The 27960-nt window shown below is 41.2% G+C and overlaps 1 protein-coding gene across 1 annotated transcript; it reads left to right on the forward strand.

Annotated features, from left to right (window-relative positions):
• The first annotated feature begins 60 nt into the window (after positions 1–60).
• OSBP (oxysterol binding protein) lies at positions 61–27960 on the forward strand. Its single transcript, XM_015825325.1, has 14 exons — positions 61–410; positions 10448–10656; positions 13041–13291; positions 16939–17137; positions 17262–17364; positions 21393–21447; positions 22032–22163; positions 22391–22636; positions 23164–23284; positions 23757–23860; positions 24064–24159; positions 24465–24643; positions 25624–25844; positions 26171–27960. The coding sequence occupies exons 1-14, from the start codon at positions 61–63 to the stop codon at positions 26311–26313; spliced, it is 2409 nt and encodes an 802-aa protein (XP_015680811.1). The 3' UTR covers positions 26314–27960.

A 27960-nucleotide genomic window follows, 5' to 3' on the forward strand; every position in this document is an offset into this window, starting at 1 on the left:
CCCGTTAGCAGACGGCGCTTAGGCTCGGGAAGGCGGCGGTTCTGCGCTCTGCGCTCTGCGATGTCGGAATTGCGAGCAGCGGGACCCGGCCCAGGGATGGCGCCTGGCGGACCAGGGGCCCCCGTAGCTACCGGCCCAGGAGGAACCTGCGGATCTGGCCCTGTGACCCCGCTGCCATCGCCGGGGCCAAGTGCTGGAAAAGGTGACGCCGGAGGAGGGACATTGGGCCCTGGGGGACCGGCCCCAGGGGGGGTGACAAGCGCTCCAGGGGGGAGCTCTTCCGCTTCCGGGTCAACGAGCTCAACTTCCGGGGCGGCTCGGGAAGGCTGGCTTTTCAAATGGACCAATTACATCAAAGGGTATCAGCGGCGATGGTTCGTGCTGAGCAATGGGCTTCTCAGCTACTACAGGTGAGGCCGAGTCCTCTTCCGCCAGTACAGGCTGGTTCTGCCCCTTCCTCATAAGGGCTGCCCAAGCTTTGCTCCCCTCTTGCCCTTCTGTCTCCGCCGGGCTGGTATTGCTGCCCTTTCCCTCCGCTTCCGCCCCACAGGGAGGCTCGCGAGCGCCCTGCGTTTTCCTGCCACGTAGCACGAGGGTATCCGGAGCCAGCCGCGGCCTGAGAAGTGTCGGGGGCGGAGCAGGAGGGAGGGGGGCAGCTGTGCTCTTCCAGCCGTAGTTGAAGGCCAACATCTGGCACCTCTCTCGCTCGGGCACGCGCTAGTTGGGGCTGCTGCTGCTGCTGGCAGTTGCAGCCCAGCGATTTCTTGGAAGCCCCGGGTTCCACTCTTTTGCCTACCCCTGGCTTAGCCAGACACCCTCGCCGGGTGCCCAAAGGCCATTCCATCTAGCCAGTGTTTGGAGGACCACACTTACACGTTAGAGAAGGTTGTGGGGATTTTGTATTCCTTCTTCCTCTTTCCATCATCCCCTTTCCTCTTCGTTTCTTCCACCGATTTACACCAGTTCATCAGAGATAGTTGTGTTTTGAGAGATCAATCTTCGTGTGTGTGTGTTTTTTTAGTTAAGCGCGTTGGAAATTAATGGCCCTAACATCAGCTGCACTGAATGAAGAATAGGAAAAGTTAACTCGCATTTAGTGGCCTCTGTAACCCAGTTGCAAATTGCAAGCTCCTTAAAGAGCTGTGGACGAGATATGGCAGTTGTCTCCTCATGCCAGAAATCTAACCAACTGTGTACAGGCATGCTGCTAAGGAAAAAAAAACCTCTTCTGAGCTAGGTGTTGTCAAAGTTAGGAGAGAAATTCATTTCAGTAGTTTAGAAATGTTATTCACAAACTTTTCATGTCACACACTGTAGCTCTTTTGAGGCTGTAGATGTGGCATAATGTACTTTGGACAACAGCATAGGTTCACATTTTTTGCTTAACTATTAAACTGATGACTGGCTGTGCAGGCAAAACATTATTTTCAACTCTGTTTATTTGAGACTTCCATCTACCTACAGCCTAGATAATGAAATTCTCTCCTGAAGGAAAGTTTGGCTGGCTTCCACAGTACTATATCTTCTTTAGAAACCCATTAAGGCATGTTTGTTCATGCATGCATTATGGGCTAACAACTTTAGGACCAAATTGTCTTATAAGTTGGTCTGCTGCTACTTTTGTTTTTTTGTTGTGGTCTTTTTTGGTAAATTAGCTTTGTTTTAATTTTTGTACTTCCTGTTGGAGTTATTTTTGTTAATTTTATTTAATACTCTCCCTTTACATTTTTGGTTTTGGACAAAATAAACTAAGGTCCTCCAAGAAGAGCAATACAACATTAAATAAATAAATACCATTGAGATGAAGGGATAGGATAAGCTTCTGAATACTGCCCTCAACTTCTTTGAAGAGGACTGGATAAAAAATGTAATATCCCAAGCTGTTAGATTTTGGTTTTTGAAACAATCCCATTTCAAATGCTTCTCCTTTAAATTGTGGTATACCTGTGTTTAATTTATCTTCTGGACATTCAGTGTGGCTTTTTTCTAAGCAAATGCCTACCAGTATTTATTGCCTCTCTAAACAGCTCATTGTAACTTATATTGCTCGGTTGCGTCTCTGCCTGACCCATCCATATATTTCATATAAATATTAGTGTATATCACTGCAGATGAATTAAGCAACAAAGTTTTCACTTTCAAATCTTGTGGGCCACTATATAATCAGATTGTGTGTATTTCTCCGTAAATTAAACCTTTTAGTTTAATGAAGTATGTAATCTGCTATTTGAAAGTTTGTTGTATTCTCCCAAGTCCCTCAGGTCAGAGATGGGGGACTCTAATTTCAGAATACTAAATTTGACTTTGAATCCCTCCGGTCTGCTTCAAGGAATCTGCTCTCCAAGGTCATTTTGATCTCAGAAGGACCAAAAGGAAATGTGTCTATCTGGAGGCAAGACAGGATAAGGATCTAAAGAAACATGATCCTCTCACTCCAGAGGAAAATTTAGACCAGCCATTAGAGGGGAAGCAATTCAGAAAATATATGGAGAAATTCACATGCTTATCTTATTCTGTGCCTTACAGAACTACAAGAAAAAAGCATTGGATATGGTGGAGCGTTTTGACCTTGGCTTTGCTCCTTTATTAAAGGATAAAAAAGATTATTGTAATAAATCAAAAGAGCATTTCTGAAGATAGAGGATTTCTTTATTTGTGTGTTGATAAATGCTATTCTAGTTTGTTTAAAGAATTCTAAAATCTTAGTGTTTTCCTTTGAAAAGGAAGACTACTTTCCCTTTTTGTCCTGAGTTTACCTAGCAATTTTATTGTTGTACAAGAGAAGAGTTGCTACCAGTATCTTTCTCAAAATGCAGAGCAACTAACGCTTGAAGTATTTCTTCCACTGAATTATGTTCCATTTTCAACCCAGTCTTACGCACGATCAGTTTCATTTGGGGTTTAATGTGTGCTATCTAGACTCATAAAATTACTGATCTGTAAATAATAATATAGTGTATTTTTATTAGTCAAGTAGCTAGCAATTCTTTCTCCATTGCCAAGCACCAAACTCTGTTTTAAAAACATTTTATAAAGCGGGCATTGTAGTGTAGATGAAAACCTTCAGAGGCACTCTGAAATGAAGGGATGGAATCATCTGCCCCTCATCTATTCCATCTTACACATTGAATTTGTTGTCACTCTGTTGTTAGACTGTTGATGTGTGATAGTCTTAAATCAGATAACTAAAAATATCTGAGAAAAATTCAGAATAGAAATGTGATCAAAAAAATAATAGGTTTTTTGGTGGTGAAACTGGTTGTTGGACATTATTGGTCTTGGAACATTTTTTCTCTTTAAAAATGGCATGGTTAAAGGAAAGCTGTATTTGATAGAAGCAGGTAAGTTAATTCTTAACCATAATTATACAGTAAGCATATTGAACTGAAGCCTGTTTTTTTCCTTAAAAAACAGAATTATGACTCTACGTTCAATATTTGGGGTTATATACAGGATATATTACCCATGTTGCATATTGTAAATGTCCTTCTAAATATATTTAAGGCACCGTTTTCCAGGAGATAGGTTAAAACACAAGTATCTCCTGAGCTTAGTACATAATGTACTGTTTAAAGGGCCTCCAGCTATCTGAGCAGAGCAACAGGTTCAGTTTTCAGTTATAAATGCTTATGACACTACTAATGACATAGCAGGGATATTATTCCTTATAAATCTCAAGTAGAAATGCTGCCATGAGTGTAAGAACTCGGTTATGGACATTCCTGAAAATTTGTAAAGCCGGGCTATATTCAGCCTTATTTGTAAATAAATTCAAATGATTCAGTGAGAATTGCTTCAAAGTTAATCTGCAGAGAAACAACAAGTCTGCAAACTTACATCAATGAATTTAAATCTGAGTAGATATTTATAGAGCTGCAGTTAGATTTCACAAGAGCGATCTTGCATGGGAAGAGGGGCATCAAAGGAAAACCTAATCTCTAAATTTAAAAATGTCTTCAGGGCAGATGCAGGTGGTCTTCGATTTACGACCACCATGGAGCCCAAAACTTCCATGGCTAAGCAAGACGGTTATTAACTGAGCTGTGCCCCATTTTACAGCCTTTTCTGTCACAATTGCTAAATGAATCACTGCAGTTGTTAAATGGATCACACAGTTGTTAAGCAAATCTGGCTTCCCCCGGTGACTTTGCTTGTCAGAAGCCAGTTGGGAAGATTATAAATTTATTTTTTTATTTAATTTGTAACCTATCTTTATTATTTTTGCAAATAACTCAAGGCGGCAAACACATCCCACACATCTTCCTTCTCTTTTCCCCACAACAACAATCCTGTGAGGTGGGTTGGGCTGAGAGAGTGACTGGCCCAAGGTCACCCAGCTGGCTTTCATGGCTAAAGTGGGACTTGAACTCACAGTCTCTCTTGCTTCCTAGCCTGGTGCTGTAACCATTAGACCAGGACAGTGCAGCCATGATGTATACGTGCCAGTTGTCAAGTGCCTGAATTTTGATCACTTGACCACGGGGATGCTGCGACGATTGTGTGAAAAAATGGTTATGTCACTTTTTTCAGTGCTGCTGTAACTTGGAACGGTCATTAAATGAACGGTTGTAAGTTGAGGACCACCTGTATTTGGAATTACGGATCTCGGTTATTCAGACATCTTTATATTTCTATTTTTGATATTCAGCAGATTATTTCTGTTCCCAAACCAAATTTAGGCTAGCCAGTGGTTCTGCTTTTCCTCATTAAACTCCCAGTGTGTCTGATTGTGTCATCTGAGGATTTCATGAAAATGGCTGTGCAATTTGCTTGGCAGCAGCATGAAATTGATTAATACCTTCTTCCAGAATTTATTTTTCAGTAAGTTCCTAGTATCCTCATGTAAATTCCTGTTATGTGTAGCTTCAGTACAGGAAGTCCTTAACTTATAACCATAACTGAGCCCAGAATTATGGTCATAAGTTGAGACATCAGACCCAATTTTTTGGTATTTTTGTGGTGATTATGAAGCGAATGCCGTGGGTCTTAAGTAAATCCATCATGCCCAATGGGCTTTTTTTTTTGCCAGAAACCAGAAGTAAACCCTAGGAACTGGCCAAAAAAAAACATTTTAAAAATTGCAGTCACGTGACTGCAGGACACTACAAACAACTGTAAAAAATAAGCCTGTTGCCAAAAGCCCAAAATGCAACCACGTGATCGTGGTGTGTGTGCAGGTATTTTAACTTCAAAATCAACTCGTAGCTAGTTTTTAGGGGTGTCTGCCGTAACTTTGAATGGTCGCCAGGCCACCAGTCGTAAGTCAAGGACTCCCCGTAGAAAGGAACACATGAAAACATGAAATGCCACCCCTTAATCAGCACACACATCTCTGGCTTGTTAACCACAAGCTCTTTATTATTCATGAAGTAACCAGACTCAGGTGGATAAGAGAATAGTTGGCAAGCGGAGGTCATATTTCCTTGGTGGTCTGAAGTGGCTGAGAGGAAGGCGAAGGCATGCCTTGTTGCTTTCTCCAGACCAGGCTCTCTAGATGAGGAGGTAAAAAGCCAGTGGCATTTGTAGTGACACTTGTTGGCAGTTTCTGTGCCCCTCCTGAAAGCAGGTTATGCATACTCCAGGCTCTGTTCCTCAGCTTCTCAGTGCAGTGGGGAAGAGATGGCTCTGCCTGGTACCAGGTCAATATAAGAGGACTTTGTTCTCTGTTTAGGCTGGAGGGGGGGGAGTTGGGTGAATGTCAAAGGTATGTGTGGTTGGTTATTTCTGCAAACTTGGAAGGGAAGGAGGCACAGCAATATCTACAGCCAGTTTTGCGAGAACCGAAGGAAAGGAATGAATTGTGGCATGGTTGACAAATGAAGCCTCTGTCACAAATATTGTGATCTCATTGGTGAAACGGTGATTAGCTCTGGAACTCTTGTCAAAGGACATGCACAGGAGGGGGGAAACATAGAGGTGGGTGCACAATATATGTTGGACTAGACTTCCCCAAACTAGTCCTTCCTTACTGCTGGATTTCATCACTCATATTTATCTGGTAGTCCCTTCCGGTACACATATCTATGCACACACACAGACATGCACACAAGCACAAATAAATGTATTTGTACCTATGGATATGTTACTGATTTTCATTAGAGAGATTCTACTTACCAGTAGATAACTTATGCTCAGTCCCACTCTCAGTATCCTTGGATGCCACAACAGTATTCTCTTTCCTTCAATCTGGAGCTGTGAATTTTCCTCCACTCAAAACCCACCCCCACCCCCATATTTACAGTAAAATGTCCTCGTTCCTGGGTTTTGTGACTGATATGCATCACAGTAAACATATGAAGAGATGTAATGGCAGTTGTTGTTGTTGTTTTCTTTTTTAAGGGAATCTTGGGACAATTTTCTGTGCTAGGAAAGAACCTGAGCATTTTTGTGACTCCTGATAATGAGTGTTTTGTATTGTATGCCAAAAGAAAAAAAATTAAAAGAAAGGAAAAATATTCTTATCCACTAGTAAAAATATTGTTATAATATGTATTCATCTCTTGTTATTATCACTGAAATCCATGTATTTAACAAAAATTAAAATGAGAATAAAAATCAGAAATTAAGCATATAAGCGAGCCTTTGTATCTAAATAGTTCTCTCATTGAAGTTCCCAGCTATAAAATGCTTTTTCAAATGCACAGTGAGAACTATGTTATTTGGACCGTTGCAACTTTGATGAAGATTTTTTTTCCTAAACTTGATTTGTTTTGCTATGATAAAGTATGCAGTACTTCATTTTTGTTTTCTTTCTGTTACTTTCTATTAGTATATACCAGTGATGGCGAACCTTTTAGAGACTGAGTGTCCAAAAACCGCTCCTGCCTCCCCGCCCGCTCCGCTCTGCGCCCTGCCCACTCTGCCCCCGCAAGGCCACCCACCGCCTCCACGGCCCACCGCAGTAGATTGCCCAGGCAGTCCAGCAGCGCCGTGGCAGCCACGCCCTCCGCCCGTGCCCTGCAGCATCATCTGTGTGCGATGGGGCGTGAGGGCGGAGTCTTGTCCCCGCTGCCTGGCTGCCATGTGCTTGGCTGTGCTGCTCCATGTGGTCTGTGCCTGGGGGCGACTCTCCTCCAGGGGGGCTGCTGGTGAGAAGGGGGAGGCGGGGCTGGGGCGACAGTGCATGTGCCCACAGAGAGGGCTCTGAGTGCCGCCTCCGGCACGCGTGCCATAGTTTCACCACCACTGGTATATACAGTAGTGGCCAAAATTGTGGAAACCTTTTGGAAAAAGTGTACAGTAGAAATGCCACCTTTAGTTAAGTTTCCACCAATTTTTCTTCTAATTTCTTTATAAGTGTAGCTTTGTTCACTTAATAATACTCTTTTACATCGCTTTCTGAGTGACCAGTCAACTCTTTGCACCATTACTTTAATTTTATTACATTTTACATGCTCACTAAATGAAAGAACACAAAAAAAAAACCCAACCAACTTGATAGCGATCACATAACACACTGACAAATGTCCTCCTCTCAGCTTCAATAACCGAATCCTACTATGATCTGATTGGCTCATTGCCAAAACAAGATGACACCTGATTGGCTCGCTCATTGGCTACAATCAGATGAAGGAAAGCTACCTGATATCAACCTAAGCAAGCCGTGCTTCCTTTTTCTGGTTATTTGGCTATAACCTTTCATAGAATACAGTACAGATCATTGAACAAACTTTGTTGCATTACATTCTTGATTAAATTATCTTTCCATTGATATATAATTTTATGGTACTACTCCCCCCCCAAAAGTGGTGTTATTAGCCATCAAACCTCAAAAATACACTTTTCCCAAAAAAAATTCCACAATTTTGGCCACTACTGTAACCATTACATCTTCTAGAACAAAATTAATGTGTGAAATAACTTCTTTCTAAAGCAGGGTTTATAGGTCATTTTCAGACGTGATTGACTGTGAGCAAATCCAATATCCCTTTGCACCAAGGCTTGTGCAGAGCAGACTCTCCCAGCAATCAGAGCTCTAAACCCTCAGGAGACAGCTGTTTTATGGTCTCTTCACAAGGAACATCTGTACAAAGCACTTACCAGCAATTTCAGATTCTGCTTTTTATCCAGGGAGGAATTTGAGGCCTTAATCTGTTTGCAAGCTCCTTGTTCTGCCATGGTCATTGGCTCTGCAAAAAGCAAAGGCATCTTAAATCCACCTTTGTTTCCCCTGAAGTCAATTCATATCTAGATGTTTTAAATAAATATTGTCATTTTGTACATTTTGACAAATGATGTTTATTAGGTCACTGCTCAAATGGAATAACAAATAAATCTATACATAAAAGTGAGTATGCACACAACATTCAATACTGAATATATAGACCAAACCTGCTGCAGTTCAGTAGAAAAAAAAATGGATGCCCCTGCATGTGTGTACCTCCTCTTAGGTCCTCTTGGAAGTTTAACACTTTGTGAAAACTATTAACACTATCTTGTAAATAGTTCTGGATTTGAACCTACATAAATCATAATTCTCACTGTTATTTGGCCAGGTGTAATTATTGTGCAATTAGCTCAACCTTTCCCAATATGTTTTCTTCCAGTGGGTTGGGATTGCAACTCCCAGAATGGCCAGGGATTATAGCACAGAAGCAATGGCCAGAAATTTTGGAAATTAAGAATACCAACATTTCTGGAAGGCACCATTTTGAGAAAGGCTGCATTAGATAGATTGAGATGCTTCATTCTGGTTGAATAATTTTGGAGGTACTGAGTAACACACTGCTGAAATTTGGGGCTATAGCTAGGATGATCAAATATGTGAAATGTCTACTAACACATTATTTCTAGGCAGTACCATTTCACACTGTCTGGAAGGGTGTGATATGACTCATTGTTTTTCTGTGGACAAATATATCTGTGGAAGAGTGTGGGGTTTTTCCCCCCTTTTGAGTAAGTGATACTTGAAGTAGGTGTGTACAGTCATATTAGTATCATATAATTACTGCCTGTAGGGTTACTGTCCAGGAACGTATTAAACAAATATAATCATGTTTGTCCATGAGAGGGAAAATTCTAAAATGTATAACTAGTCAAAACCTTTGTTAGAACTATGAAATAAAAAAGAGTTGTTCTCTATTTTACTTGATAGCTGAAGAGTCTACACTACTTTAAATTTGAATTGTTGCTGCCATATATTCATAAAGTCTTAAACCAGATTTTATTCCCAGCTGCACATTTGAAAAATGTAAATAGTACTAATCGACCTCACAAAACTGTTGCTGTACAATTAGTTAATTGGAGGAGTGCTTAGAAAATCAGAAAGGCAGATGTACATACTGAGGGGAAGAAATATGGCTAGTATTAACATTATCATGCTCAATAATTGGAAGCTCAGATTAATTCCACTTTCCTTCTAATCATGTAATTTAAACTGTGTATATTCATATACAAAACTGCTTTAGCATTCTGCTCCTGCCCCGGGTCTCATTGCTTTATGTACTAGAAGCCCGTTTTTTTATTGGCAGCTCATTCTTTCAGTTCTGCGAAAGTTCACAACATCTGGTAATTAATCTTAAGCAATTTATAATCACTGAAATCCCTAGACTTCTTTCTTCTTGTGGGAACAGTAGCAGATTGCTTACTGCCCCAGGACATCAGGCAGCCTATAAGCCTCTCCCCTGCCCTCTCATCTCCTGCCCTCCCCTGTATTTCATGGAACCTCCTCCCATTTACCACAGAATTGAAATAGAAATGGATACAAAAACTTATCATGTAAGCCTAAAATAGGCTTAACACCGTTTTAAAAACAAATAACTCACAGTGGCCAGGGACCCTAGTTCCATCTGCTTTGAAACCATGCCCACTTACTATGGTCTGAAATATCCCAGAAATAAATATGACCTGGTCCCACAAAAGATTTTTATACATAAGGGAAATGGCTGGAGTTCTGTTGGTGTCATAGAGTGACTTTTTCAGTGAGAGCCTCCATTAATTGAGGATGGAGGGAGATGAATTTTCGTAATTCCCTCTTATCTTGCAGCCTTTCACCATCATCCTACCCAGCTAGTCTTGTTGATTTGGTGACTTTCAGAAAAGGATGGGAAATAATGTGTTGTTTGACTACAGGGTGGATGGGCATAAAATTGTTTCCCTCACTTTTCTCGCCGACAAAAATATCTGCCAAATCACAGAGCCTTTTATTAATTGAGTGACCAATTTGATACAACCTAATGATGTCCCTGTTGTTGTTGTTGTTAATTGCGAAGTCGTGTCTGACCCATCGCGACCCCGTGGACAACATTCCTCCGGGTCTTCCTGTCCCCTACCATCTTCTGGAGTCCTAGCTTGCTGTTAATAGGCTATATTTCTCTAGTGAAGTGTGGGTCACATTTTCCCAGAAGGAAAGAGAAGATAGTTTTTCCGCTTATTCTTTGTCTCAGACTAAACTGCTGATACTTTTATTACTTCATTCTCCTGTGCTCTCTATGTACCTTGCCCACAGGTCTAAAGCAGAAATGCGACACACCTGCCGTGGAACCATCAACTTGGCCACAGCAAACATCACTGTGGAGGACTCCTGTAATTTCATTATTTCCAATGGAGGGGCACAGACCTACCACTTGAAGGCCAGCTCAGAGGTTGAGCGGCAGCGCTGGGTCACAGCCTTGGAGCTGGCCAAAGCAAAAGCAGTTAAAATGCTGGCAGAATCAGGTAAAACACAAGTTAAGAGCAACAGAAATAGAGCAGGGTGTGTAGGAGTAGCAGGAATATTAAAAGTCTTATTGTGGAGGAAACATCTAAGACAGTGATGGCGAACCTTTTAGAGACCGAGTGCCCAAACTGCAACCCAAAACCCACTTATGCATCATCGGGTGCCAGGTGGGTGTGGCCCATTGGGTGGGTGTGGCCCATTGGGTGGGCGTGGCTGCGGTGGTAACGGCAGACTAGGTGGGACTAAAAAGTTCAATCAATCAATTCCAACTTTGCAAGATCTTTTTTTTCCCCGCGAGAAGTTGAAATTGACTGATTGATTGAACCTTTTTTTTTGCACACGGTGGCGGAGGCCTAAAGCAAAAAGGTTTTATAAAACCCAGCTGAAGGCCTAGGACTGGGGTGACAGCGCATGTGCCCACAGAGAGGGCTCTGAGTGCCGCCTCTGGCACTGTGCCATAGGTTCGCCACCACTGATCTAAGAGAAGTAATGTAAAATACTGGGCAATGAGTAGCTCTGAATTTGCATGATTTATGACTCTTGCCAATAGAAAGTAACTGAAGCTCATCAACTCCTTTTCATCCTACTCCATTATTTTTAATACCCAATATCTCCTGTGGTTTCAAGGATGGATAGATGGATGCATAGATAGATATATCATGTATATAGTGATCTTGTATTGGTGACTAAGAGTTAAAATATTTGTAGATAGTATCTCCCATTTTATTTTCAGCTGGGAATTATGAATGTTCTTCCAGTTTGTCCTGTTCAGGCATCCAGCTCCCTGAAGAAAGAATTTCTGCCAAACACCAAACGTTTATTATTCAGTTAAATTGCTCAATGTCCTCTGAATTGTGTGTAGAGTATACTGAGGCCATTGGCCACGTTGAATTATTGTGAATATAACATACTTCTCAAAATTGATGTTCTGTTTTTACGCATCAGATTTCCCAGGACAAGTTAGATTTATTTTCTATCGGTACCATTGAATTGACTCTATAGTTCATCTAATGCCTTGGGTCCTTTATATCTGATTAGGTAAAATACCCAAATGTCAGTATCAGTGTCAAATGGATACTCCAGTATAGAAGAAAATTTTGTGATTAAGAAAATGCGGTTTAGCCCTTCAGTTCCTTAGTGTTATTTCTAAAAATACATTTGTTCCTTACCTGGTATGCCCTGAGTGCATTCTTTGCTGACTTGCCTCTAGTTTTGTAATTTGGTACTTATTTACTATTTGTGAAAGGGAAAACACATGAAAAATGTGCCACTAGCTCCTGTACAGTGTTTGGATTTTCATGTAGTATTAAGAATTTGGCTGTGGAAACAAACAAGGTATTTGGCAGATTTTCCTGGAACAACATTTTTGGAGCTTTCAAAGCAAAATGCCATCTGCCCGGTAATATCTTTTGAGTTTGCCTTGAAGGTTGCCAATATTAGCTTTGCTTTAGCTCTGTTGAACATTCAGTCCACTATTTATTTTTCCATGTAATCTAAGGTAAAGCCAATAATAGGGCCATTAATTCTACAGGTTATTGTACTTATTTAAAAATGTAGAACATTGCAAGCTGATCCTGGAACTCCTTGATCTTCCAAATTCTTATGGCCCATTACCTTGGTTTAGAGAGTAATATACAGTATTTGAAACCTTTCCAAACACAGTACTGTCCTATTTATTTTCATGCTATGTCTTCTCTGCTTTACTCTTAAATATTTGTGCTCACAGTTTGTTCACAGTTCACTGTCATTCCAGTTTGTGACTCACTGTTTGTAGAGAAGGATGAAGAAGAGTGATGCAACTTTTTTTTTAGAGATCTGGGGTGTGTTTGTTTTTTAAAGAAGAGCTTAAGAAAAAAAAAACCAAAGGTCCAACTAATCCACCCTTCTGTCTTTGAACAGACCCTGGCCATGTACTCTTGAAGTCATAAGTAGAGCACAGAAGTAATATTCTTTATCTGAAACCTGTGTCCAGCATCTGATATTCAAAGGTGTTTCTCTAATCAAGGATCCTGGCTCTTTTGCAGCATAGAGCTTCCCGATCCTTTTTGAACACTTTTATTTTTATGGTTGCTAACTTTGTGTTGTTATTGTTTTGCTGGCCTGTCATTGCTTTTTCTTATTTTTATCATTCTCGCCTTGAATTGCTTTGCTTGCTTATTGAGGTGTAGAAATTATTTTGCTTACGTGGGTAAGGTGTATTTTCCCAATCATATTAAGTATCTGTACAGAGTTGACTGGAAAGTTTGTCCCCCTTTGTTATGTGACCACCTCCATATGTCCTTATAAAGACAGTGGCCGGGTTGGAAAAGCAAGAGAATTTAAAGGTGTGCCTGGTTTAGAAATAGGCTCCTGCGGTTCTACATTTTCAGCTTATTCCTCACAGATGAGTCAGGTGATGAAGAATCTGTATCCCAAACGGACAAGACAGAACTGCAGAATACTTTGCGCACCCTCTCCAGCAAGGTGGAGGATCTCAGCACATGTAATGATCTGATTGCCAAACATGGAACCGCTCTGCAGCGCTCGCTTAGTGAACTGGAGACTCTGAAGCTACCTGCTGAGAGCAACGAGAAGATCAAACAAATCAACGAGCGTGCCACGCTCTTCCGTATCACTTCCAATGCCATGATTAATGTAAGTGTTTTTTCCTGGGTTTTTCCTGTGCAGCAAATAGAAAACCATCAAGTATGTTCTAGCTCAAATGCTCTGGCTACTTAATTCTATTCAGGTTAGAGCACCACAATGACATTTTCTTTTGCGTTTTTAGTTGCCTTGGCTTTGGGTAGATTGGTAAATGCCTTTAGCTGGAAGGGGGAGGAACATAGTATTGGTGTACACACACAATTCCTGCTTGTTTTGAATTCCCTGCAATAGCCCTATGCTATATTCCAATCAGAAGAAAAAGTTCAGGTTTTTTGATACTGGGAAGAAACAGAAGAGATGAGTAAACTAATATGGGGGAAAGGATCTTCTGAAAAATTAGGATAAGACTAACATCGCAGTGTTGAGATTTGGTGATCTTTATCCTTAGGGTTCACAGCACAATTGCATCCTTTGTTTCCTGTTTGCTGGTTGTTGCCATCAGAGGAGGGCATGAAAATTGAAGGAGGATGGGGAGGTTAAGGAATGGCAGAATCAACAGAATCTTGGAGAGGCTTGGCTTCACTGAACACAGTGGGATACATTTCTGTGCAGGGTTCATCATGCAGCAATCTCCCTTGTCTTAAAGGAAATATAAATAACAGGTTGAGCTAAACAAACCCCCATTAATGTCTGAAAAGCAGTTTTATGGTCCAGCTGAGTTGGTAACCTCAGCACTCCTTAGCTCTGTTCTAACTCTTAGAGAAACTACCTTGAGAAAAACATTTGTACAAAGGAGATGTATTTAAAAGTGGGAGGTTGAATATATGCCTGTATAACCAACATTCTGATTTATATGTCTGAATAAAGGAATCTATAATTTTTTTAAAAAAAATCTTAAACAGCTAAGTTCCCTTCTTCCTGATCAAATAGGTACAGTCTTTGGTGTTATTTTTAGTCAGTAGAAGTTACCATAATTAAATCTTCCAGGCTAACCTTCTGTTATTGAAAACATAGTACAGAAATAAAAAAAGCCTTACCAGCTTGCAAAATTATTTACTACCCTGATTAAGAAGATAATAATTACAATAGTGATGAGTGCACCATTGGAAGAGCTGAATGACTAGGTTAGGGACAAATCATCATGGAGAAAATTGCTAAGACCCGATAACAACTTGATGGCACATAATCAGTTGTAATCGGCCTGTGATTTCATTAAGGAGATCAAAAGCTTCCCCTACCCTCATCTTTTAGGCAGATGGACTGAGTGATATGTATATCTCTTCTGCAAGGCCATTCCTTGGCCTGTATGGAATTCCTTGTTGCCTGGGGCTACCAGGTGTGTTCTTAAGCACAAGACTGGAATTCTGATCTTTGCAGAAAGAGTGACATCACAATATTCAAACAATGGACGTGTTCACTTCAAAACAGTTTTATGCATCAGAAATAGCTTGAATGAAAATTGGCCCTTTAGGAATGTTGTAGTTGGCCTCAGATATGCAGAAAAATCTCAAAGTGGATTCAAAATGTGAAGAGAAAAAGGTGAGAACTGTCCTGGTATGTGTTTAGGAGCAAAATGTAATATGTCTTGGAAGCTACATCTTTCTTTTCACAGAAATTAATAAGGCATCCGTGTATGTTTGGATTACTGGGATTTCTTAAGAGTGCTGCTGGGTCACTCATCCAGAGTCCTATTGCTCTAGTAGTCAGATGTCTGTGAGAAGCCTGCAAGCAAGACGTGAGCTTCCTTCATTTCCCCACTCCCATCCCTTCACTCCACCTGGAATTATGAAGTTTATTGCCTCATTGTTTGTTTGTTTGTCTATATCCCGCCTTTATTGTTTTTATAAATAAGGGGGCAAACACGTCTAATACTCCTCCTTCCCATTTTCCCTTCAACAACAACCCTGTGAAATGGGTTGAGCTGAGAGAGAATGATTGTCCTAAAAGTACCCAGCTGAATTTAATTCCTGTGGTGGGATTAGAACCCACAGTCTCCCAGTTTCTAGTCTGGTGTCTTAACCACTAGATTAAACTGGTCTGGGTAATGTGTAGCTACCATACATCAACCTAAAAAGAGCGTGGTGGCTCACGAGGTCAGGATGCTGGGCTGAGGTTCAGCAGGGTCTCATTCAAGATCTGGCTGCTGCTGCTGCAGGACTGGTTGAGCTCCAGTCAGATGCTCCAGCTCTTCCCAACCCAGCAGTTTGAAAGTGGACAACCACAAATAGATAGATGGGTACCACCTTGGTGGGCAACTTAATGGGGACATGAAAGGAGTCCCCAACTGGGCGTCCCCAGACAACAGTGGTGTCACTGTTCAATCCTTTCAACTCAAGCACTTTCAACTCAAGCACTACTACATGAATGTAGTAGTAGCATACATCAACCTTTGAGAACCAAGTTCTTTGGGTTTGTCTAATTTTGTTTCAAATCTATCCGCTTTGGTTGTCATCACTAGTTTTTATGATAATGAATTTCATTGTTTAAATTTATACTATATGAAGAAGAGCTTTTTATCTGTCTTGAATTACTCATGACTCAACTTCCATCAGATGATTTTAGTATCATGGGTGTGCGAGAAATACTCTTTCTATCCTGTTTCTCCATGCCAAGCATAATTGTATACAACTTTATTATAGATTCTGAATATTTAAAATTGTGTACATTTGTAACACTATTTTCAGATATTCAGAATGCTTTTTTCAAATAGACAAATACTCCAGTGGGTTTTTTTTAAAAAAGATACTTTTAAAAATCTAGGTATTTTACATTTAGGGATCCTAAAATTAAAATACTTTTCTAAGGTGCATGATAAAAATTGTCTGTTAAGGTTTCTGAATGTTGAATATTATCTGGTGGGTTCTCCTTATTCTTCATACTTCTTTGTCCCTTTCTGTCAATGTCAGTCTCCATGTTCTTGTGATTAACGAGCTTGGAGCCATATGAAATATTTTGATTGGAATTTTGCTAACCAAATGATTCTAGCTGTGCATATTTGAGTGTAACTGTTCAAGTATATTTGAAATTGTTGGGAAATTATTAAATATCTATTAGGTCCAATAAATTCTAGTGGACAGAAGTAAACTTTTCTATAGTTTCTATTGTCCAACAAGAGGTCGTTGTTGGCCACTTGAATGTAGTAATAACTTGCATTCTAGTGTATTTTAACTTGGGGTGGCTCTGTTATGAAGCAGAGAAAATGACCTCTTCCCAGTAACATCCTTTAGAGCAGCGGTTCTCAACCTACGGGTCGCGACCCCATTTGGGGTCGATCGACCATTTCATGGGGGTCGCCAAGCAAAGCTGTCCACCATTTTTTTCCCCTTTTCCGGCGGGTGCCTTACCTCCCTTGAGCTGGGCCAGCTGGTGGTCGGCCTGCTCCGTCTCTGCCGCTTGCCAGCTACGCCTCGGCCGGCGCAGGGGGCGGAACCACGCATGCGCGGTGCTCCCGGGCAGGGAAAGTCCTCGACTTATGACCGGTTGGGTAGTCCTCGACTTACGACCGGTTTAGTCCTCGACTTACGACCGGTTGGGAGTCGCGGCATTAAAAAGGTTGAGAACCACTGCTTTAGAGGAAGCAGATTAATACAAAAAGGAATTGATGCCCAAATAGCATGGCAAGATTTCATACAGCTTTCACCTTAGGAGAATGACATTGAAAGCGGCATAATGATTTTTCCCCATCTTCTTCCATTTAGGCTTGTCGAGACTTCCTAATGCTGGCCCAGACACATAGCAAGAAATGGCAGAAATCTCTACAGTATGAGCGCGACCAGCGTATCCGCTTGGAGGAGACACTAGAACAGCTGGCTAAGCAACACAATCACCTGGAAAGAGCTTTCCGTGGAGCTACAGTCCTACCAGCCAATGCACCTGGCAACATGGATTCCTCGAAAGGTAAAAGCCAGACTTGGCAAGCTGTCCTTCCAGCCTGTCTCTTGTCATATATCTTCCGCTGAAGCTCTAGAATCCCAGATAATTAAATTCATAAAAAGTAACCTTGATGTGTAATTTTCTACAGATCAGTGTTGCTCATCAAAGGGTGATATGAGCGATGAGGAGGATGATAACGAGTTCTTCGATGCTCCCGAGATCATCACCATGCCCGAAAGCATGGGACACAAGTGAGTGATCTCCTGTTCAGTTGAGAGCTTCTCGCCCTTCAGCCTTTGGCATTTTAAATGCCAGATCCATGGAAATATTTCCCTTATCCCTTGACCCTTGTGAGCAACCAGAACACGGTGAATAAAATGCAGTGCATAAAACAGTCCCCATCTTCCTTAAATACGTTTGTAGGAGAGAGGGAAAGACAATATTGCTGCTTCGCTATTGAGCTCTTAAAATGTGGGAGGAAAGAGGGTGAACAGAATGTGTGTGTCAGTTTAGACCCAGGGGTAGGCAACCTTGGCTCTTTTATGACTCGTGGACTTCAACTCCCAGAATTCCTGAGCCAGCCATTCTGAGGGGAAAGGGAGCGTTTCCAAGCTGAGCCATGCTGGCTCAGGAATTCTGGGAGTTGAAGTCCACGAGTCATAAAAGAGCCAAGGTTGTCTACCCCTGGCTTAGACTAATCTGATGCTCTTTAGAAACATTGGATATCCACTCCCATAATTCTCAATGTGTCCTTTCTGTAAGGGAATAATAAGATTTGGTCCAAGAAATGTACTGGGGACAGCTGATGGCAGAAGAATATAGTAGAGTCGTGATGAAACTGCTTTTAAATACAGATACTGACTTACGATCACAATTGAGCCCGAAATTTCTGTTGCTAAGTGAGACATTTGTTAAGTAAATGTTGCCCCATTTTGCACTTTGTTGCCATGGTTGTTAAGTGAATCTGGCTTCCCCATTGACTTTGCCTGTCAGAAGATCTCAGAAGGTGATTACATGATCACAGGACACTGTAAGAGTCATAAATGTGAGCCAGTTGCCAAGCGTCCGGATTTTGATCACGTGACCATGGGCATGCTGCAAAGGTTGTAAGTGTAAAAAGGCTGGTAAATCATTTTTTTCGGTGCCATTGTAACTTCGAACCGTCACTAAAGGAATTGTTATAAGTCAAGGACTACCTTTATATGAGCCAGTTTTCCTGCTTTTACATCATATCTATTATTGGCCTCATCTAGCCCAGGTCTATTGCTCTTAGCAGCTTTTTGACACGCGAAGGGTTCAGATTATTTGTGGTTTGAAGCGTCCATGTTAATACTAGAGTCTAGAGTCTAGAAACAAACTGAGCCATTACAGTTTTTTAAAAATAGTTGTAACATTATAGTATCACTCTATGTCATTAGCACTTCAACATTTCAGTTCTATACTATCTAAAGTTTCTGAGACATGTTATAATGTAGAAAGTGTTGCAGTAATTTAACTGGAACCTAGGTATGACTATGCGAGTTCCTGAGATGCCAAGAATATCTGTGTGCTGTATCTCTCTCTCTCTCTCTCTCTCTCTAGGGCAGGCATTTTCCTTGCTAGCTTATTGAATCTCCACTATAGACTTGAGGGTTAAGCTCAATTTTGTTGATATATTCATCTCTGATTTCAATTCTGAATTGTTGGATACAAGATGAGTGGCAAATCAATTTCATAATAAATAAAATAAAAATTTCAGATACAGGAAGGTTTCTGTCCATCCTGGGTGAAGTGAAAAGGAAAAATTGAACTTAATGTGCTTAGAAAACAGATATTAATCATTTCAATAACTCTAGATCATTCCGTGCAATCAGTTCTGATAAATGTTAAATAATATGGGGACAGGATTGAATTGTGTAAAAAAAACAAATCCCAAAATTAAGAAAGGTAAACCTTATCAATTATAATGTCTTTTAGGGAATGCCCCCAAGACTTTTAGAGAATACCTTTAAAATTCTTAAGAAAATGAACAGAATTATATTTTCCCAGTCTTTCTCCCAATATTAGTGATTATCTGCAGTGACCAAAACAGTTTCTGCTACTAAATGCAAAGTCAGAATTTCAACTGAAAAACTGTAAAAAAAAACAAACAAACCAAAATTAAGAAAGGTAAACCTTATCAATTATAATGTCTTTTAGGGAATGCCCCCAAGACTTTTAGAGCAGGGCTTTTCAACCAGTGGTTGAAAAGTTGTTCTGATAGTCATTCTTGAAACTTACTGAATACACTTAGCTGCAGTCCTTTCCCTTATCATCTTTTTTTTCTCTTTCTCTTTTATGCCCAAAGCACATTAGTTTCTCTTGACTAGAAACCTGGAGGGGGAGATACCTAAAGGTCAAAGAAACTGTGATTTGTCTCCCACCAATTCTTGTGATTGCAAATCTTAAGTGGGAGAGCAGTATAAAACAACTGATAAGCACTGACCTTACATATGTTATTGTGATAAAACACTTGAGACACTCAATTCCAGACATTCTAGAATGAATCTGGTTTTCATTCCAGTTTTTTATCTGATTTGTAACAAAACCCACCATGGTTTCCTTGTAAGAAGACCATGGTTGGGGAAGAAAGAGAAGATGTGTGGTTCAGCTGATTCATTGTATAATCTCAGAGACTTTGATACCATTGACTGTAAAATCTGATTGATTGGCGGGGGAGGGGAGGGGTCGCTAAGCGACATAGTTGTAAAGCATGGTGAGATGTGACTATATCAACTTATGATAGCAGTTGAAGCAGTTCCAGTTATCTCTAGAGTCCCATACAGCTATTAAACTGGGCTGTCATTTGATCACCATTTACTATCTCCTGCAGGCTTCCCCACTGATTTTGCTTATTGGAAGCCAGCAGTGAAGGTCACAAATGGCAATCACATAACTGCAGGATGCCGCAGTTGTTGTAACTGAGCTAGTTGACCAGCCCACATTATAATCAAATGACTGCAGGAGTGCTGTGATGGCCGCAACAAGGTTGTTTCCTCGTTCAGTGCTTTCATAACTTAGAAAAGCCTCTTAACAAATGGTCATCAAGTGAGGACTATCTGTATAGCATTGCGATGACCTCACACTTCCCTGGTGATTATGATTAAAAGATGGTGCTGGGGCACTTGTCTCGGCTCTGTGATGCCCCATACAATTCTGCTTTACTTGTCACGTAGATCACTATGTGAAATAACAGAACAGATAATCCAGAGATGGGAAAATGCATATCAGGTATGGGGAACCAATCACTAAAGATAGCAAGATAATAAATTGAAACTCAATTCATAAGCAGCATTAGTAGATGGTTTCTCCATCCAGACTAGTTGTGATCAGTAGTGTTTACAGAGTTGCACCATCACCACTCAGTTGTTCAGGCCTGTTACTAATCTACAAACTTCCTTGGATTAGATATTTAGTGCAGGGGTCTTCAAACTTGGCAACTTTAAGACTTGTGGACTTCAGCTCCCAGAATTCCTCAGCCAGCCAGGACTGGCTGAGGAATTCTGGGAGTTGAAGTCCACAAGTCTTAAAGTTGCCAAGTTTGAAGACCCCTCATCTAGTGTTTAGTGTATTATGTCAGCAGAGGCCTCTCTTTGTGTCTTCCTTCAGTCAGAAGCTCAGAATATAGCTCTTCAAGAGAGTCATCTTGGATGGGGTCACCCAGTTGCAGAATGTTCTTTTTCCCAAGAGGCTGGCTATGTTTTTTGCTCTAGCTAAAGACATTTCAATTCTCCCAGGCTCTTATCATTTTTGTAACGTTTCAATTCTGTTCGCAGCAAGAATTAAATATTTGGATGCTAAAGTTCATGTTTTAGATGTTTGTGACTTTTGCTGATTCGTTTTGTATCAGCTGATGCACTTTTCTGAATTACGTTCAATTTTTTTTTTTACACTACTGTTTCTCCATTTTTGTTATACTATGCTGATAAAGTGTTTTAGATGGGAAGTAAAACTGGCAGATTTAACAAATTCCTAAATAACAAATGCTACATCAAAATAGTTGTCTGGAATTGTACAGTGCTTGTGTATATCCCCTTCTGACTTTTAAAACGTTTTTAGCCTTAATTGCCCACAAGATTCATAAATGTTTCATATTTGACAGTGTTCTTAATGATTTCCAATTCTGCCAAAATAATGTAGCATAATATCGCTCTGCCAGTGTTTTGTTGCATTGCTTTTTGAACAGCTTTTTGGCCAGAACATCTCAGCTGGAGCATCCTAATTCCTTTTTTCTTATGGTGTGTCTTTCTAACTCCTTTAGACGAACAGGCAGCAACATCAGTGGTGCCAGCAGTGACATCAGTCTTGATGAGCAGGTAGTTTGCTTTTTTGGTTTGAGAGGAGGGAAAGGGACATGGCTCTTTTTATTAGATTTTATTGGGTGATCAAGGTTTAGCTGTGGTTGAAGGTCTAGATCAGGGCTAAGGAACATTAACAGCTTCCAAGTGTTTTGACTCTCAAACCCCATCAGTTTAAGTTACCATGATTAGTGGCAAAAATTACGGGAATTGAAATCCAAAGTATCTTGAAGCTTCATATTGCCCGTCTCCAATCTAGGTTTCTCATTCTAGTGTAAGTGTGAAAGAATTTAAGGCATAACTTCAGATACAGCTTATTGAAGACTTGGGGGGGGGGAAGAGTAATCTTGACCACAGCTTCACTGATCCCATATTTTTACTATTTGGCATGCAGATGTTAGTGCTCCAGAGGCAGTATTTGTTGGGATGGCTGTCTTCGTTTTGATATATTAGATGTGAATATTTGACACTAGAGTAACTTTACTTCTAAACTTTCAGCAAAGTAAAGTGGAAATTGTTGGGAGTTTGCTCAGAAATTGATAATGCACGCTATCCCTTCTCCATAAGACTATAACTACAATAGTCTTCTTTTTCTCCTGAAGTACAAACATCAGGGAGAGGATACTAAGAAGGAGAAGAGAACTCGGATTCCACACAAACCAAATTACAGCCTGAATTTATGGAGCATCATGAAGAATTGCATTGGCAAGGAGCTCTCCAAGATCCCCATGCCGGTGAGTGGCTTTCATCTGGTTTTTGAGTAAAACCCCATGCCGTGTGGAGAAAGGTAGAAAGCCAGGTAGTCGCAAGAAGCATAACTGTGCCAAACTTCATTCTGCAACGTATGGTTTAATTTCAATCTTGGCACAAACTGGGGCACGATTGATATATCTAGCTTTGAATCAGATACTTTATCCCTCGAAAGGATTTTTTGCTTAGCACCTGTTTCTTCTGCTTCCAGGTTAATTTCAATGAGCCGCTATCCATGCTGCAGCGTCTCACAGAGGACTTGGAATACCATGATTTGTTGGACCGGGCTGCCAGGTGTGAAAACTCCTTGGAGCAGCTCTGTTACGTGGCTGCTTTTACTGTATCGTCCTACTCCACGACTGTCTTCCGCACTAGCAAGCCATTCAACCCTCTCTTAGGGGAAACGTTTGAGCTAGACCGATTAGAAGAAAATGGCTACCGTTCCATCTGCGAGCAGGTAAAAAGGAGAGCATGTTCCTTTTCTCTTCCTTGATTCCAGGACAGTTCTGGCACTTTTAGTGTTGTATAGTAAGGGAATGATAGACCTTCTCAGTGGTGGTTCCTACTCTTTGGTTGACCTTACCCATGGATATGAGGATGGCCTTCTCCCTCTTTTTATTTGGGAGGCAAGTTAAAGCCATGTTATTCCAGCAGACAGACAGATGGACCCTACTCTGTCCTGGTGCCTCTTATATAGTTTATTTTTATTTAATTGCACTTTGTGTTAATTTAACTGAGTATGCCAGCTGTGTTATTCATTACCCAGAGTTATAGTTGATTGAATTGGCTTATAAATATGGTAAATTATGTCTGCTTGCCTGCCTGTCTCTATCACCAGCGGAGTTTACTTTCATATGAAAGTGCCTCGAGACTTAGTAAATACATTGCTGGACTCTGTTTTCGTCTCTTCTCCTGATGCATAGCCCTGAACCCTTCATTCCAGGATTAAATATGCCCTTTTTGTCTATTTGTCATATTTGCTAGGTCAGCCACCATCCTCCAGCTGCTGCTCATCATGCTGATTCCAGACATGGTTGGACCCTTCGGCAGGAGATTAAAATCACCAGCAAATTCCGTGGCAAATACCTCTCAATCATGCCGCTTGGTAAGTCTTGGTCACTGACTATCCCTTTTGTGGCCTGCTATGTTAGGAGGGCATAGCCAATTAATAAAACTAACAGCTAATAATCATGTTTGCTCCCCAACTTGTACAAAGTCTGGTGTTTCCAGCTTTTTGCTAATTAGACATAGGCTGTGTGAGAAAGATAGCAAGCCTTTACACTGAATATTTGTCATTAAGTGCAGCATTTAGGGTGCATTAATCTGGGCTGCGTATCTCAGTGCTGGAGATATTTAGAATACATGCAGACTTCAAGAGCTCATAAAATGCATGCATGGAAAGAATAGCAGGTTGCTGTTCTTTCCATGCATGCATTTTATGAGCCCTTGGATAAGAATTAAAGTCTTCCATACCTAATAGTTACATCCAATGAACATGATATATTTTCCATCAAACCTTAACAAGAAGTCTTCAACACTGTGGAACTACCTTAAGTGTATCATCTTCCTATCTCTAGGTACCATCCATTGTATCTTCCATGCAACTGGCAATCATTATACATGGAAAAAAGTCACCACCACAGTGCACAACATAATTGTGGGCAAATTATGGATAGACCAGGTGAGTTACAATAAGGCAACATTTCGGTGAGGTGGTGTTGCAGTCAAATGAATGGTTGGAGCATAGTGCTAGAAGCCAAAGCCTTGGAGACTGGTTCCTTCATCTTTTGATGACCACAACAACAATTATATAACTCTTTTAGAATTTTTCATAGGTAGTATTGAGCCTGCTTGACTTTGCCCCTTTCTTTTTTTGCTTCCCAGTCTGGTGAAATTGAGATTCTGAACCATAAAACGAATGAGAGGTGTATTCTCAAATTTGTTCCTTATAGTTACTTCTCCAGAGATGTGGCCAGAAAGGTAGGAAATACTTTGCTTTATTTATTATCAAGTGGGGTGGCAAGGATGGGTCTGTATGATTGCAAAATTAATGGGCTCCATAGACAGCACTTCTCCTGCAGCGAGGCTGACACGTCCTTCTTGTATGTAAAAGTTGCTCAATATTCTGGAGTGTAGTAAGGATGAGTTTTTTTCAGTTCATGTGTGAGTCTGGAAACTGTTCAAACACATTTTATCTTGTATGTAGATTCCTGTTTACCTTTATTGAGAAGGTAGTAGCAAAAGTAGAACTCTGCCCAATGATTCTCCTGAACTCCTAATAACAGGTCACGGGCGAGGTATTGGATCCTTCAGGAAAAGTGCATTTTATGTTGTTGGGCACCTGGGACGAGAAGATTGACTGCTTCAAGGTGAATCCTAGCATGGAGAATGGTGGTGACAGCCGTCTAAGAACACACGAAACAGAGGACAGCAGGATGGTGTTGTGGAAGAGGAACCCACTCCCGTAAGTAATGGAAGGAGCTTGCTTCCTGCAGGGAGCTGTGGGACACAGCAAAGACACTTTCTCTTCTGACTAAAGAGGAAGTTCTATGGATTCAGTTGATTTTGGTTGAAGGTGGGGGGGAGAAATAGATAGCGATAGCATTTAAATCACACTACTACATAGTATTGTTTTCTATATTCAACGAATACATCCAAAACAGATCGTTAACATAAATGACGGAGTATTATGAAGTTTGTGGAGAGGGGTGTCTGCTAGCAGTGGTATAGGTCAGAGAATGGAGAGCCCAGAACAATCCATCCTCTTTCTCCCCTCCCTCCACCCCACCCCCCCCGGTTACACTTTAAGGCCTATTCACCAGCTATTGAATGTACCATAACCGTTATTTCAAATGGAAATAACGTTTCAAATGCAAATGTCAGTTATGGATAGGTTTACTCACAGATCTTGAAATCCAGGTTAAAATGGTCTGATTCATTAAACATTAAGCAATTAAGACACATCTGAGATGCTTTATGTATTCAAGATGGACAGTGATTAATGTTTATATGTTACTTATATGTAAGCGTGTAGGTCTATACATATGTTGTATGTAGTATGTTTTAAATGTGTGTTATGTATGTGTACACTTTTGAGAGCAAGCAACCAAATTTCATTTTTAATGTGTGCCATTCTGCCCACAGGAAAAAAAAATGACAATAAAGGTTATCCAATCTAATCTAAAGGCTATCTTTTTTTTTGTAACTTTTCTCATTACTCACTTGACTGGTGAGCAACAGATCACTGTTTTCCTTCTGTTAGCAGCAATGGATGATGCATCTAACTTCCCAGGGTCAAGAGTTGTTACTTCTGCGGAGAGTGACAATAAAAACAGCACTTGTGCGAGGGACAAAAGGGTGGGAGAGAGAAGATGAATATGTGTCATTGCCTTACCCGTGAGCTTTGCTAGCACTTCCGTTATTTTTCTCCTCTTTTTGGTACAGGAAGAATGCAGAGAACATGTATTATTTCTCAGAGTTGGCTTTGACTCTCAATGCCCCAGAACATGGTACTGCTCCCACGGACAGCAGACTCCGGCCTGACCAGAGACTCATGGAGAATGGGCGTTGGGATGAGGCCAACGCAGAGAAGCAGCGCTTAGAGGAGAAGCAGCGTCTTTCCCGCAAAAAACGTGAAGCCGAAGCCATGAGGGCGACAGAGGATGGTAAGTGTCTCATTGGCCTCTTCCATTTAGGAAGTGTTTAAGAATTTAGGAAGCTACCTTATACTTACAGTTGGGCAATGGTCCACCTGATCCATTGTTCTGTGCTCCCCATTAGCGGTGCATCCTCCATGTGTTGGGCCAAAGTCTTTTCTAGTCCTATTAGCTAAGATGCTATTTGTGTGGAGGTGTGATTGCTTTTAAACTGCGGCCATTCCCTAAGATGGAAGTTTTAGTGTTGCATTCCCAGGAGACATAGCCTGTCTAATACCTTTTTTCATCAATCTGACAAATTCTCACCCTTCTCTTCTGCTGCCTCCCTTGCGCAGGAACCCCGTACGATCCCTACAAGGCATTGTGGTTTGAGCGGAAAAAGGATCCTGACACCAAGGAGGTGTCCCACGTATACAGGGGAGGCTACTGGGAAAGCAAAGAGAAACAGGACTGGCACGTGTGCCCTGATATCTTCTGAGCTGGAAGCAGCCGGACTCTTCCCAGGAAGAAGTGGTGGACGAAGAGTGGAGGGAAGCAGCTGATCATGGGACTTCTTGGCTCGTGCTTTTCTCACTGACTTGTCTGTCTTAATCAATTGTTTTGACTCAATCACCCAAACCAGAATCCAGCAGTGGTGATTGGCTGGATTGCCTTAGCTGAATGAAGCTGAAGTTGGTGTCTGGATTCCTGGATGGCTAGGGAAAAATAGGTATAGAGGACTGCATCTTCCATTTCCCTGCTCACACAGGTAGTTTGGGGAGGAAGAAGAGAATGCATGGATTGACACCTGCCCTCTTTTCCAGCTTTCTGGTGCTGTAACAATTACACCCCTTTTTCAACGTTCACAGGCAATGGCAAGCAGCAAAACCAAGACTCTATGTTTGCCCAGAGGTGGTTGAGAAGGAATAAGAAGACCTATAATTTTGACCAGAGAGGTTGTTTTCTTATTTCTTCTGCCCTAACTCTGTATAGCAACCTTAGGACAAGGAAGATTTCCTAACCATATTGAATAGAGGGGAAAGATGGAAACCATGTCTGTTGTGGCTCTCAGTTCACATAGATAGGAAAGCAATTAGCTATATCTTCAAAGAGTTCAATTTTTCTTTGAGGATCACCAGCTGATCACTTGGTGTTGCAAAATCAAAGATGCAGTTTTCCCTTTTCAGGTCTACTCTTCACACCGGGCCCTAGCACCTTCTCCCAAATTGTGCACTTGGATGGGCAACGATGCAAGATAGAGCCTCCCTGTTCTAAAGCAACTTCTGGCTTAATGCACATCTGTTTATATGTATATTATATATATGTAGAGAGAGATCTAATTTTTGTTCTGATTTCCATTCCTTTAGACCCCTATTTGATAACACTAGTCCCCTGCTGCTTACTTCCACTGGGCCCCAAATCCACAAAAATGCCGTACAGGAACCATTACCTAAAAAGAGATCGTCTTGCCTTTAAAGTAATGAATAATTCTACATAGGCAGAGTTGGAGCTGAGTGGCCTCACTCATAAAGCTCCTCACTCTATGCCAGCTCAAGCCAGGAGTTCATTGATTCCTTTGTAAAATGAGGAGACTGGGAACAGCCCAAACTGGTCTGGGCCGTTTGGTCACAGCTGCCATAACCAGATCCTGAGTGAAAAACTGCTGCCACTGTGTAGAAGTGGCAAAGCGCATAAAGCCTGCCCAGACGAGGTGTACATGTGGGTTGGGATGAGGCGGGGGTGAAGACAGCCCCTGCCCTTGGCTAAGGATCACACTTTGAGGTGCCTTCCTTTTGTGTTTTCTCTCCTTGTTCTGTTTTGTTTTATCCCTCTACCTTTCAACTTTAGCCTGTAAAGAAGAAGAGGCAACAGTGGTGCTTGCTGGCTGGGAGAAATGAGGCTATGAGACCTGCCTTCCAGGCAGCAAAACACTGTGCTGCTCAGCAGAACTAAATTGGGTCTGGGGGTGCAGTGGACACACTGTGGCTTGGTCCCTATTGGAAGCCTTTTTTTTTTCTGCAGCGGACAGAGGCCAGGACCTCCCTGAGTGGGAGAATGATGGGCTTTTTTTTAAAATAAAAAAAAAAGCGGGAGAGAGACTATCTTTGCAATTCTATTGTGGTTGGGTTTGTTTTGAGGGGAGGGG

The sequence above is a fragment of the Protobothrops mucrosquamatus genome, unplaced genomic scaffold (genome assembly GCF_001527695.2).
Source record: "Protobothrops mucrosquamatus isolate PMUCROS unplaced genomic scaffold, P.Mucros_1.0 scaffold2597, whole genome shotgun sequence".
Lineage (NCBI taxonomy): Eukaryota > Metazoa > Chordata > Lepidosauria > Squamata > Viperidae > Protobothrops > Protobothrops mucrosquamatus.

Excerpts from the sequence above, each read along its gene's own strand:
- OSBP (XM_015825325.1), top strand. The coding sequence starts at position 61 with ATGTCGGAATTGCGAGCAGCGGGACCCGGCCCAGGGATGGCGCCTGGC. Across the intron at positions 13,292-16,938 it reads CTTCCAATGCCATGATTAAT|GCTTGTCGAGACTTCCTAAT; the intron begins GTAAGTGTTTTT and ends TCTTCCATTTAG. Across the intron at positions 17,365-21,392 it reads CCCGAAAGCATGGGACACAA|ACGAACAGGCAGCAACATCA; the intron begins GTGAGTGATCTC and ends TAACTCCTTTAG.